The 13,022-nt window shown below is 34.4% G+C and overlaps 1 protein-coding gene across 1 annotated transcript; it reads left to right on the top strand.

The window, feature by feature from the left end:
* The first annotated feature begins 821 nt into the window (after window positions 1–821).
* On the top strand, window positions 822–8,865 carry LOC100808350 (uncharacterized). The gene is made up of 17 exons (XM_003549375.5): window positions 822–1,350; window positions 2,131–2,484; window positions 2,592–2,732; window positions 3,153–3,285; window positions 3,395–3,508; window positions 3,604–3,677; window positions 3,769–3,843; window positions 4,289–4,381; window positions 4,498–4,558; window positions 5,135–5,467; window positions 6,124–6,250; window positions 6,347–6,446; window positions 6,655–6,724; window positions 6,816–6,968; window positions 7,116–7,211; window positions 7,538–7,857; window positions 8,281–8,865. The coding sequence occupies exons 1-17, from the start codon at window positions 1,267–1,269 to the stop codon at window positions 8,536–8,538; spliced, it is 2,586 nt and encodes an 861-aa protein (XP_003549423.1). The 5' UTR covers window positions 822–1,266; the 3' UTR covers window positions 8,539–8,865.
* The last annotated feature ends 4,157 nt before the right edge of the window (window positions 8,866–13,022 follow it).

The following is a 13,022-nucleotide window of genomic DNA, read 5'->3' as shown; positions in this document are numbered from 1 at the left end:
TAAAATATATGTGTATGATAAATTTTTTGATATTGTATTTAATTACTATAGATAAAATAATATACTAATTTACAATTGGCCAAATCTCTTTCAAGAAAAAAAGATGTTTCTTTTATCTTGATCTAAATACTTGATATTATTAACCACATCTTTTATCTTTATTTTAAATTGAATTTCAACAATATTTGTTAATTTTTTTGGTTATTAATATCAAAATTTAAAATATAATCTCTATATTTAAAGCTATTTATTTATAGACTGAAAAATATTCATTCATTATAATTTTCAATTACATAAAAAATATCTGATATAATTCAAAAACTAAATACTAGTTCTGAAAAAAATAAATCTAAATACTGGTTATAAGGAGAACAAACTCAAATCACGATTTGAAGAACATTATTAATTTCAAAGATGTCTTAACAAACAATTATTATTTCAGCTCAAAATTAGTAATTTTTATTCTTGGGTATAAAGCAAGCAAGGAATTATATATGCCTCAACAGTAAACTTAACCATTAAGAAGCAATAAATTATTGATTCTAATAATACTCGATTTTTCAAACAAAATCTCAACTTTGAGAATAAGAAAATATAATTAAATATTTCATACAAATAATGTATTAATAAAAAAAAACTTAACCATTAAGAACTAATTGCACGCGTTAGTTAATAATTGTCAAATACTCCAGAATGTTTAATAAATAATAGGCGTGATTAGGAAATTTAGTTTTATTAAAGTCTGAATATTTTGTTACAAAAAGTGGAAACATAAAGTAATAAATAAAAATATCAAGAAAACATTAAAAACATATTAAAATCCAACAACTCCACCCAGTATTTTCTTCTTCTTCTTCTTCTTCTTCTTCTCAGCTTCTTCTCTCTATCTAACATCTTTCCATTCCTTTCACTGTCAGTGTCTTCAAATTTCCCTCGTTTCAGAGAGAGAGAGAGAGAGAAGCTCAAATCGTTTGCAACGATGTCGTTCTGCGAATTCAAAGCTCGTTGAATCATTCTACGCTCTCTCTTCAGAAACCGAGGCTCCGCTATCACTTGTATATCTTAAAACCTTGTTCTTTGCTACAAATCGAAGCCACTGTTACGGTCAGAGGCAAAAAGGTTAGGTTACTCTCTCTCTCTCTGTTCTGCGCGAAGCGTTTCTGAAAAATGCATCGGAGCGAGCGGTTCTCGTCGTGTGCTCCTATCGAGGAATCGCCGGCGGTTTGATGGAAACGGCGACGTTTGCGCTTCGGTGTTCGCCATTCCATGGAGTTCATGGTTCGGTGTTGTAGTTCGTGCGCGCTATCCAGATTTCGTTTTAGCCTTCGATTCGCCGTCGTTGTTTTCGAGGTGGACTCTGCTACTTCATGAGTTTATGATTTTTTTTTGTTCGTTCGTTTATTTGTTTATTTTTCGTAGATTCCTTTTAGTTCAATGTTGTTCTAGCGTATATGGCATAGGCTTTTCTGATTAGCATGCTGAACTATGCTTAGGATCTAATTTGACGCTCAAGAATGTGAGGGGAGATTTAGAGGATAATTGATGCTTGGCCATTATATTTTCGGACCTGAAATATGTCATTTACTGCCTAAATGTTTTTGGTTTTTTTGTTTGAAGATTTTTTTCTCTGTAACGTATATTTACATGATTTGGACGAACATTAATGAGAGAGAGAGAGAGAGAAGATGAAGATTTAGGGTGTTTGATTTCTATTTTTGAAATATGTCATTTACTGCCTAAATGTTTTCAAAATACAACACTTGTTTTGGAAATTATTTTCAAAACTTGTTAGATTTTGGATGAGAAATTGATTGCTGAGTGGAGCGAAATTGTTTTAGAAAGCAATTTTATAATAAGAAAAGTGAGAAGAAAATCAAACATGTCCTTAATAGCTTCAGAGTAAGTAACATTGAGCTTATGGGTTAAAATTTTGAAGTTTCTATGTTGATGATATCTTTGTAGCTAGTGTTTCATTGGTGTTTTCTGATATGGTCATTGCTTGAAAGAAACAAATTATTAAATTAATAAGTTTTGTTTCATAATGTTTGTTTAATATATTGTTTTTAAGGGTGTAGAGTGTAGACAATACAGTTGCTAATGATGGATATCTATTGTTAAATCCTGCTTCAGATTGTATTGATATTGGCATGGTTGGAAGCCAACAATGCAAAGCTCCAAGAACACCAATTTCAATGGGGAGGTTTGGAAGGGAGGATTGAGAACATTGCCTCACACTCTTGCATACATGACCAGATACTTGAACAGAGAAAGCGACCTGGTCACAAGGTTTATTCAGTTACCCCACAGGTATATGAGCCTGGTCTCTCGAAACCACTCCAGCATAAAGGTAGGACATTACTTGGTGTATCAACATCATTGGAGTTGCAAGGGAATGAAAAACAACCTATTAGGATATATCTAAATTATGATGCTGTTGGCCACTCCCCTGATAGGGATTGCCAAAAAATTGGTGACGTTGTCAAGGTGAGTGTTTAAATTGAATGAGAAAAAGAAAAGAATTTAGTGTTAACATTGGTATTCTCTTTCACATATACTCTCAGTACAGTTAATCATTAATTTTCTATGAACAGCTTGGGGAGCCTCCCATGACTTCTCTTCCTGGTTTGCTTTCTTGTAATCCTCTTGCTGATCCTCCAGTCTTTGGTGATTGTTGGTATAACTGCACTTCTGAAGACATTTCAGGAGAGGACAAAAAGCATCGCCTTCGTAAGGTTTGTTTCACATCCCACATCTCTCTCCTTTCAACTATGATTTGTTTCTCTAGGTTGATAATGAAAAAGTGCTACCTGGTGCCATAAAGAATTAAAGATCTGGCTATGTGTGGAGTCCAGAGAATGGTCAGATCCACTTTGTGGGTCTATAATAGGAAGCTTTACCTTGCATTTGCAAGAGGATGGCTACACGACTTGAACCTATAACTTCTAAGTCACATGGCAACAACTCCAATCAGTATGCTATGGCTCCCTTTCATTAGACCAATGATATATGTGATTCTGTGTCATCTTTGGCAGTTTTCTATTTATCGTTGGGCATGGTGATTGGTGTTGCTAAAGCTATAATAATAGTTGCAGTACTACTATTTACATAAAGATTGGAAAGAGATATTTGTCAAATGTAGTAACTTATTGCAGGCATTAGGTCAGACAGCTGACTGGTTTAGGAGAGCATTGTTTGTTGAGCCTGTCAAGGGTAACTTGAGATTAAGTGGGTACTCTGCATGTGGACAAGATGGAGGTGTGCAGCTTCCTCATGAATATGTTGAAGGTATGATTCATTTGTTGCATCCCTGTTGTTGAAAATGTAGTTCTTATAAAGCTTGTAGTTAGCTGTACTTGTGAATTTATGAAGATGACCTCTTTGTTCACCTTCCCAGAGGGAGTCTCTGATGCCGACTTAGTTCTCTTGGTGACTACAAGACCTACAACTGGAAATACACTTGCTTGGGCTGTGGCATGTGAACGGGACCAATGGGGCCGTGCTATAGCTGGTAGATTATCCTATAATTGTGTTGGTTTAAATGGTGGTCTTTATCTTGCATTTGGGATGCTTTGTAACTGAAAGTGCCTTTTTGTTTGTGTGCAGGACATGTTAATGTTGCTCCTCGTCATTTGACAGCTGAGGCAGAGACTTTGCTTTCAGCGACTCTGATACATGAGGTTTGTTTATTTTTTTGTGTATAGAAGAGATTAGATTTGAAGCATGGCTGACAATTTTGTGGCTCTGTTGATTGTATTTGATACTTTTCAGGTTATGCATGTTCTTGGTTTCGATCCTCATGCCTTTGCTCATTTTAGAGATGAAAGAAAAAGACGCCGTAATAAGGTATTTGCTGTTCGTGTTGTTGATTCCTTTTTTCTTACTATAGAATGGTATATTCTACATATATAAACCATTGGTTTTTGAGCATACTTTACTCCATGTTTGGTGATTTGAGTTTTACATAACTAAATCATGACAACTTTTCCCTTCTTTGGATATAGAAGTTGTTTGTGTTCTCCTTATTATAATTATATCTTTTACGTTAGACGTGATGTTTGAAACACGTGATAGTTGAGTATGTATTGGTGGAGACAAATTTTTATAGTACTGGAGTTGGTATACACTATACAGTATCTTTGTTTTGTCTTTAACATAAGTTGAGGAACTTCAATGAATGCAAGACTTTTTAGGAGAATTCTACAAACCTTTTTCTTTTTAAGCACTCCTTTTCCATTTCAGGCATTTACTAGGTCACGATTTGGCAGCTCATCATTACTTGTCTTTACAGGTTACCGAACAAGTAATGGATGAAAAGATTGGGCGAATGGTAACACGTGTGGTGCTTCCACGTGTTGTCATGCATTCTCGACATCATTATGCGGTATTTGCTGGGGAACATATTCTTTAAAATTTCAATGTCATTTTTTGCTTTTAATATATTCAATGTGATATTCATTAGAAGATTCAACTAGTGATTGGTGAATGATTTATTGGCAGGCATTTTCTGGAAATTTTACTGGCTTAGAGCTGGAAGATGGTGGAGGACGTGGCACATCAGGTTTTTAATTTCATCATTTTTTCTTTCTTATTATAATTGTCATCCTGTTCCTTTTGTTTTTGTTCTTTCCACTGGAATTCTATAATTTTTTTTTTTTTACCTTGGTTAACTGTTTTTGCAATTCATGAAAGCAGGCAAATCTTGAATTTCATTTAGAACAATTTATCTGTTTATTTAAATTTCCAATCCATCATCCTTCCTATCCACCTTTTTTGTTTGTAAGAATAATACTATCCCTGTGCTTAAGTCCAACGAATATTAGTAGTAAGACTGGTGAATCCTAAATGTTGCGGTATCACGTTTATAAAATATGCTCAAGTGACATGAGTTTTATGGTTTAAAACTGAATTATTATATGCAAAAATGAAATATTGAAATATTTTTGCCTTCTTGGTAAGATTATAAACCAAGCATTAGCTTTCAATTCTGAATTTGCATTTGCCCAAAAGACACTTAAAATAATCAAACAAAAATATGGAAAAAAACTGTTTCTTAGAACATACCATGCATGATGTTTAAGGGCTTTTTCTACCTACCATCAATTTCATCAATCCAAGTTTGGTGATTGGCTTACAGGGTCTCACTGGGAAAAGAGACTTCTGATGAATGAGATCATGACTGGTTCTGTGGATACAAGATCTGTAGTTTCAAAAATGACACTAGCTCTCTTAGAAGATAGTGGATGGTACAAAGCCAATTATAGCATGGCAGACCGACTTGATTGGGGTCGTAACCAGGGAACTGAGTTTGTTACCTCCCCTTGCAATCTCTGGAAAGGGGCCTATCATTGCAACACAACACAGTTCTCTGGTTGTACGTATAACAGAGAGGCAGAGGGTTACTGCCCAATTCTAACCTACAGCGGAGACCTTCCTCAGTGGGCTCAGTATTTTCCTCAAGCTAATAAAGGTATGTATTTTCATGTATTCATTTCTAATATTTTCATGATCTGTTGATGCCTTTCATCTATTGACAACCATTACTTGGACCAGATTATTTGTTTATTAATGCTAGACTGTGTTACACTTCCAATTGGAAACATTATAGTAGGATAGATAAGGGAAAGGTCAGAGTGGGTAAAGGTGGACAGTTAATGATTTAGCAGAATTAGTTCATATAAATATAGGAGTGGGGGAGTTGTAGAGGCAGGGGCGAATTTAGTTAGAAGTGGATGGGAAGGGAGAGCCAAGGACTCTCAAATGTCCTCTTGGAGGTGCGTAAGGGAAAGGATTCTCTGAAGCTACTTATCCTGTATACACCCTATTCTCATTTATATCTATCTTCTCTGGACAGACTTGAGGAGGAATGATAAAAGTCTTGTGTCTCTTGCCTTCTTTTCATAATCATATTCATTTCTTATTTCTGGTGCCGTTCTTGCAGACTGTCAAGCAATTGCTGTAGTTTCAAGGATGTTATATTCTGATTTATTTGGAGCTACTTCTTTTATTGTCTTTATTGCTCATTTATTTTTATTTTTTGTCATTGGTTGTTGTAAATGGTTTTAAATACTAAATGATGAGTTGGCTGTTTTGAAATTGAAATCTCATTATTCACTCATGGTGCAGGAGGACAATCCTCATTGGCTGATTATTGCACTTATTTTGTTGCATACTCTGATGGGTCATGTACAGACACTAGCAGTGCAAGGGCGCCTGATAGAATGCTAGGTGAAGTTCGAGGAAGTAACTCTAGGTCAGATTTCTTCAAATTTATAATGTGGTATGTTTTTACATGCAATCTAATATAAACAGGTGTAGGATTTCTAACTGTTGTTCCTTTTCAATGCAGGTGTATGGCCTCATCATTAGTGCGCACAGGATTTGTACGAGGTTCTCTGACCCAGGGAAATGGTTGTTATCAGCACAGGTGTATCAACAATTCTTTAGAGGTATAGTTTAGAGTGTTAATAATTAGGAAAATGCTGTTTTTCTTAAATCTGTCCATATTTTAGTAGAGCACACTTCATTATTATTTTGGACAGACTGCAACTGCTGCTTGTGTTTTCTCTGGCCTCTATTTGAATTGATTCTTGGTTTCTTACACCTTCATTCTCTTTCCTTTCTTGTGAAACCACTGAAGCTCCTTGTTCCATACAGGTTGCTGTGGATGGTATCTGGAAAGTGTGTCCTCAGGCTGGTGGACCCCTTCAGTTTCCTGGCTTTAATGGTCAATATTTTACTGTTGTTTTGTTTGTTTACACATTAATGTTAGATCCCCAATAAGTTGAAGGCTTGCTTTTGATTATATTTTTCAATAGGTAAATTAATCTGCCCTGCATATCATGAGCTCTGTAACACAAATCCAGTGGTTGTGTCTGGGCAATGTCCCAGTGCATGTAATTCCAATGGAGACTGTGTTGATGGAAGGTGCCACTGCTTGCTTGGGTTTCATGGTCATGATTGCAGTAGACGTGAGTTCTCATGAATCATTTCCCACATTATGTCATAACTTTAGTATTCTTTTTTTGCTTCAACTGCTAAAAAATTACCTTCTGTCTAGTGGCACAATATAGTTTACTTTTCCTTTTATTAATTGTTGCTCTCTTCCCTTATTCCAGGTTCCTGCCCCAGCAATTGCACCGGCAATGGCATGTGCCTCTCCAGTGGAATTTGTGAATGTAAATCTGGCTATACTGGCATTGACTGTTCTACTGGTAAACTCCAAGTTTTGTTAGTTTCTCATGTTTTTTATACTCTAAAATACCATTAGTTTCTTTATATTCTAAAACATACCTTGTAATTTCTTGCTTAAATTATAATAAATAAATAACGCCAACCTTGTAGCATTAGTTAGATAATCAGGGATGACCGTTTGAATAATATTTTACATTGTTAGCCAATATGAAGGATATTAGAGTACTTGAACATATGTACTGTATTTAGGATAATTAACTTGTTTTATGTAATTCATGAAGGCTCCTAGTTTGTGTACTCCCTCCCCCCTGAATTTCTTCATTGTCTGTGATATTACTACGCGCAGCTGTTTGTGACGAGCAATGCAGCCTTCATGGCGGGGTTTGTGATAATGGAGTTTGCGAATTTCGCTGTTCTGACTATGCGGGATACACTTGCCACAACAGCTCCATGCTCTTCTCCAGTCTTTCAGTTTGCAGAAATGTGCTGGGAAATGATATCTCCGGGCAGCATTGTGCTCCCAGTGAATCTAGCATACTACAGCAGCTAGAAGAAGTGGTTGTCATGCCCAACTACCATAGATTATTTCCTGGTGGTGCTAGGAAACTATTTAATATATTTGGAAGCTCCTACTGTGATGAGGCAGCTAAAAGGCTTGCATGCTGGGTAAATTCTATCTTTCATGCCTTCTTTAGATCCTTCCTTTTCCTTTAGTAATGTATTTTATTTAGTAATGCTCAGCTTTGAAATTTTTCTTTTCAAAGTGATTATTTTAATTTTCCCTTTACTACTTATTTCACACATTTTGATGCATTGCGTGCGACTTTCCATCTGATAAAACTAGCACATACCAATTTAGTTGGTTTTGATATGATATATTGACAATGGCTATTCCGTTAGTCACAAGGTAAACCTGTTTTCTGACTAACCAAGATGCTGATCCTAACATGTGCATTTTGAGGATGGTTGAAACATAAACTATAATTCTTTTCTAAATCGTATAATGTTTGGTGATCCTGTTTCTAGAACTTTGAGCATTAGTTGGTAATGTTTCTTATTTGGCTGAAGATCTTGGTACTTCATTTCCAGATCTCAATACAAAAGTGTGAGAAGGATGGAGACAACAGGCTACGAGTATGTCATTCCGCTTGTCAGGCTTATAACCTAGCATGTGGAGCTTCACTGGACTGTGGTGACCAAACCCTTTTCAGCAGCGAGGGGGGGGATGAGGGTCTGTGCACTGGCTCTGGTGAAATGAAATTGTCATGGTTTAATCGACTGAGAAATAGTTTTTCTTTGAGAAACAGTTTCTCCAAAGGAATATCTGTAAGATATAGGCAGTTTTAGCTTCAATTGTTTTTCACTTTTGGGGAAGTGGATTGTAATTTTTACAGGGTTATTATTGTAGGAGTTAGTAATTGGTGGCACGTAACGTCGTAGATTTAGGGCCTTGCTCATCCAAAATTGTCTAGAAAAATGGGGGATGAGAAGGTTACTGATTTGGCTTTCGAAGAGAGCCTCTTGTAGAGAAAATTGAAAGTCTTTGGAATTGGATATAGGTAATGAGGGGAAAAAAAGAAAAAGGAAAAAAAAAGGGAAGAACCTCACATGGTTAAGGTTAACTGACTTTTGGCCGAAGGCCATCAAAGGGTAAAGAAAAAAAATTATGCTTCATTTCTTCATCTGTATGTTTAGTTAAATATTGTTCTTTAATTAACCCTTTTTAACTTGTTCTTTTGTTATGCCCTGTTCAATTTTATCCCAAAACTATCAACAGTAAGAAAATTTTAAGAATAACTAGGTGCTGTTTTTTTATTCTAAATAACGAGTGCTCTGAAAAGAGCTACCCATAGACTGAGAATAGTAGTATTAGATGTAAATAAACGAATTATATAACTATTCCACTAGATAATATAACATATCCTTATTTCCTAAAATATGAAGTTAAAGAAATTAGTACCTGTTAATTATAGTATATTTTAAGACAATTTGCACTAATAATCCTTAACTCAATATTGACCACTTTTAAAAGCACCAGGTAAAGTATCGAATATTCATGATATAAAAAAAAGTTGATTAACTAAATGATTAGAATTAAAATTTGAAAATAACATGGTACACCAATAGAGGAAATTTACCCTATTGACAAGAGATAGCAAAATCAAACAAATAGGTGAATAGATACATAATAGTCCTTAGGCTGTTGGACTATATCTTTACAGTGATAATATTTATCTCTTATCCAAATCCACAACCATCACAAAATGTTCACTGCTCTCATACCCAGGAAAGCTTTGAAGGAAAAGACAAATACAACTTTGATGAAGTCTCTAAATAGTTATTTTTTTTTACCTTACAAATCCCGGCACCATTGTCCAACCACAGGCTCCAAATCACCAAGACTTGTAAAAATAATATGTATAAGATGGTACATGCTCATAAAGTGCATGCAAACATACTCAATGTCATTATTTCATCGTTAGAAGTTCATCATTTCATTTGCTCTTTGATTTTCCGTGACTTGAACATGTTGCCTTTCTTCGTTCCACATTAAACTTGAAACTACAATTAGGAAAGTTAACTAAATTAAAATGAAGGGCACCAAATTAGACGGATTCCTATTGAATCATCACAGAAATTTGTAAAATGTACTAGTATCATAGAGCAGAGAGCGAGATATAAGATTCATCCGATGATTAAAGAATAATTTAAGGGTAAAAGAAAAGGAGAGAAAGATCACCATTCAAATCCTCCCAATGTCATTTCTAAGAAAATTAAAATTTACCATAAAAAAACCTATGTATCACACAAAAAATAAACTATTTTTAATATCAAACACTTGATGACGGACACTTATTATTTCATTTGCAATTCTCTCTTTGCTTATTACATCATGTTATCTAATATCTAATCATACTCATACTTTTGCTATTTTGGTCTATAGGTGTTGAATAGTACTACAGGATAATTCGGTGTTCATGATCACTAATATTTTTCCTTTTCCTTGGCGATATTAATGAGCAGGGCAAAAAGTGATAACGTAATCAGATCCAGAACAAGTGCAAATGCTTGAAGCATCATCGTAAGCGTAACTATATACGCCGCGTTCAAGTCCTCCGAGCACCCCCCGCACTCCCACGCCCACGTTGCAACCGTCCACCAGGCTCACGTCGTAGAAGTCATTGCTGCCGCCGTTACCGGCGGATCCGACCGTGAACACCGGCTCCGGTGCACCTCAGTCCTCCGGCACAGTCTCCGGTTAAGCATTTCCCGTTGTCAGAGTCGTCGAAGATGCACCCGCTCCGGGCCCAGAGCCGGCCGGTGCGGTGAGCTGAACCGATGAATCCGGCGCCAAGGGAAAACCACCGTTGCCGGAAAGTGTCCCGGGCCAAGCTGCGTAGCTGCAATGGTTTTCGAGGGTAAACACTGTTGCAGATGCTACGTTACCTGCAAGTGTGTATAGTGTATATATATATATATATAAAGAGTATAATAGGAATAATAAATTGTAATTTACACTTAATTTTTAATGTATTTATTTATTTACCTCACATGACAAACAGAATCTGTGATTAGATGAGAATCTAATCCCCAAAACAATAATAAAGGGTACGTAATACTTTTTAGTACGAAGAAAAATAATAGACGAAAGATATACGAAACACTAATCATGTTTTTGCATCGAACACACTAATCTATTTTTTCCTTTTTTAACTTCTGATGAATCAATTAAAAATGTGCACATGTATTCATACCGTATTCGTGCGATCTTTTCACACTAAATAGCGCGGGATTCAAAATTAAAATCCAAAATGCAATTATAGCAGATAATAAAACTTTTAAATTATAATTATAAGAGTTTAAATTAGCTTTAATGTACTGTCAATTACTCAGAAATTAATCATGATTAACAATTTGAATGAGAAGCAAGGGGATCCTTGTTTACCTAATATAAAGAGGAGCAGGTGGAAGAATTCAGAGGATTTCATTATTTTAATTTTTTTCTTTCCTATCAAATTAATACATTATACCTTATCTATATATACTTCCATTTTTTTCTCTCTTCCATGATGTCAACCAGTACGGTGATGTATTCTTTTTTTTTCTTCTTTTATTAATGAAATTTACTAAGCTACACTCACCTATTTTTTTAGAAACAATATGTTAATAAAACTTACAAAGATTTGTTAACGTACGTGTAGTCACTTGTTTTTTTTAGAAGGAATATTTTAATCTACCCAAGATTTATAATTTGTTAAAATACTACTCTAAAAAAATATTTTGTTTTTTTGGTAAAACTCTAAAGAAATAAATGAATGCAAGTTAGTATATCCCTTTATTAATACTTTAAATAGTTTCTTTTACAAATTTTCATTTAAAAAAGTATCTCATCTCCTGTTGATATGCACAAATTAATGGTATGTTCGGAATAACTTATTTATAAAGTATTTTGACTTATCTTATGATATATGTAACACCCCTGGTTACAATTAAATTTGCATTATCAAGCTCAAGTACATCATCCAACGCAAGTCTAACCTCTTGGGTCCATCCTAGGGATGAATCGACAGAGTAAAGAATGGATGAAAGTACACTCAATTGTTTTGATTTAACAAACAAATTATCAAGAAGTTTCTCAAGGTAGAATAAGCAACGCGTGTTCTTTATAATAAAATGATGACTTTGTTTTATAAACAGACGGTAGAAAAATGCTTCGTTTTATTAATTATACGTCCTACGTGTATAGTTTATATGCTTAGTTCCCAAATCCCAATTTTTCAAAATGAAAGTTTTACAAAGAAAACAGAGCAAAAGTTGATAGTTGAAGAGGAAAGGGAGAAGTATGAGTTCAAATTCCTTTCATTTTTTTTTGAATAAATACCTCACACTAATAATAATTAATATTGATCAATCAAAAAATAAAGAAAATAAGAGTACAATATCAAACATGCTCATTTCCAAAAACATTCGAAGGTGCAACATCTAGTAACAAATATTAACACAAATGTACCAGCCAAATAAAATTATTTTTTAGCTAAAAACCTATCAAACAAAAGCTTAAAATCAATGGCTACTTTTCATATTTAAGCTTGGTCTTCCCAAAGACTTGGCAAAAAAAAAAAAAAAAGATATCTCTGAAAATGCTCACCAATATTAGATATAGTTAGCAAATCTGAAGCTCAACATATGATGAGATTTATGAAGTCAAAATTCAATATTTTTAAACGAAACTTGTGCTAAAAATGAAGCTTTAGAAGTTAATTTGCTTATTTGGCTAAATATCTTGACACTCCCAGATCTTAACCAAGAAGTATGAGAAAGGATGGAGACAATAGACAAAGAATATGTCATGCATTCTGTATGTTAGGATTATAATCTAGCATATGTGAAGATTCACTGTCACTGGACTTGGATTGTAATTTTTTACAGGGGTGTCTATTGTAAGGAAAAAATGGTGGCATGCATAACATCTTAGATTTAGGGCTTTCTTATACAAAACTATCTAGGAAAATTGGGATGAGGAGATTTCAGATTTGGATTTCAAAGAGAGCCTCTTGTTGAGAAAACTGGGAAAGAAAAAAAGTAAGCTTCATTTTTTTTTTCTGTATATATAATTTATAATTACGTGATATTGATGTCTGTCTTGTCCTTTAATTCACCATTTTAATTTTTTGTGTTTTGTTTATATTGGTATGCGATTCTTTTTGTGATTGTCTTTAGGCCCTGTTCAATTTTATCCAAAAATATCAACAGTAAGAAAATTTAATGAATAACTAATTGCGTGCAAAACAATTATTAATTGCGTGCAAAACAACTATTAGATTGGATGT

This window comes from Glycine max, chromosome 17, assembly GCF_000004515.6.
Source record: "Glycine max cultivar Williams 82 chromosome 17, Glycine_max_v4.0, whole genome shotgun sequence".
In the NCBI taxonomy this organism is placed as follows: Eukaryota; Viridiplantae; Streptophyta; class Magnoliopsida; order Fabales; family Fabaceae; genus Glycine; species Glycine max.
Note: the sequence above shows the minus strand (reverse complement) of the source record. Positions and strands in the feature narration are given on the sequence as shown.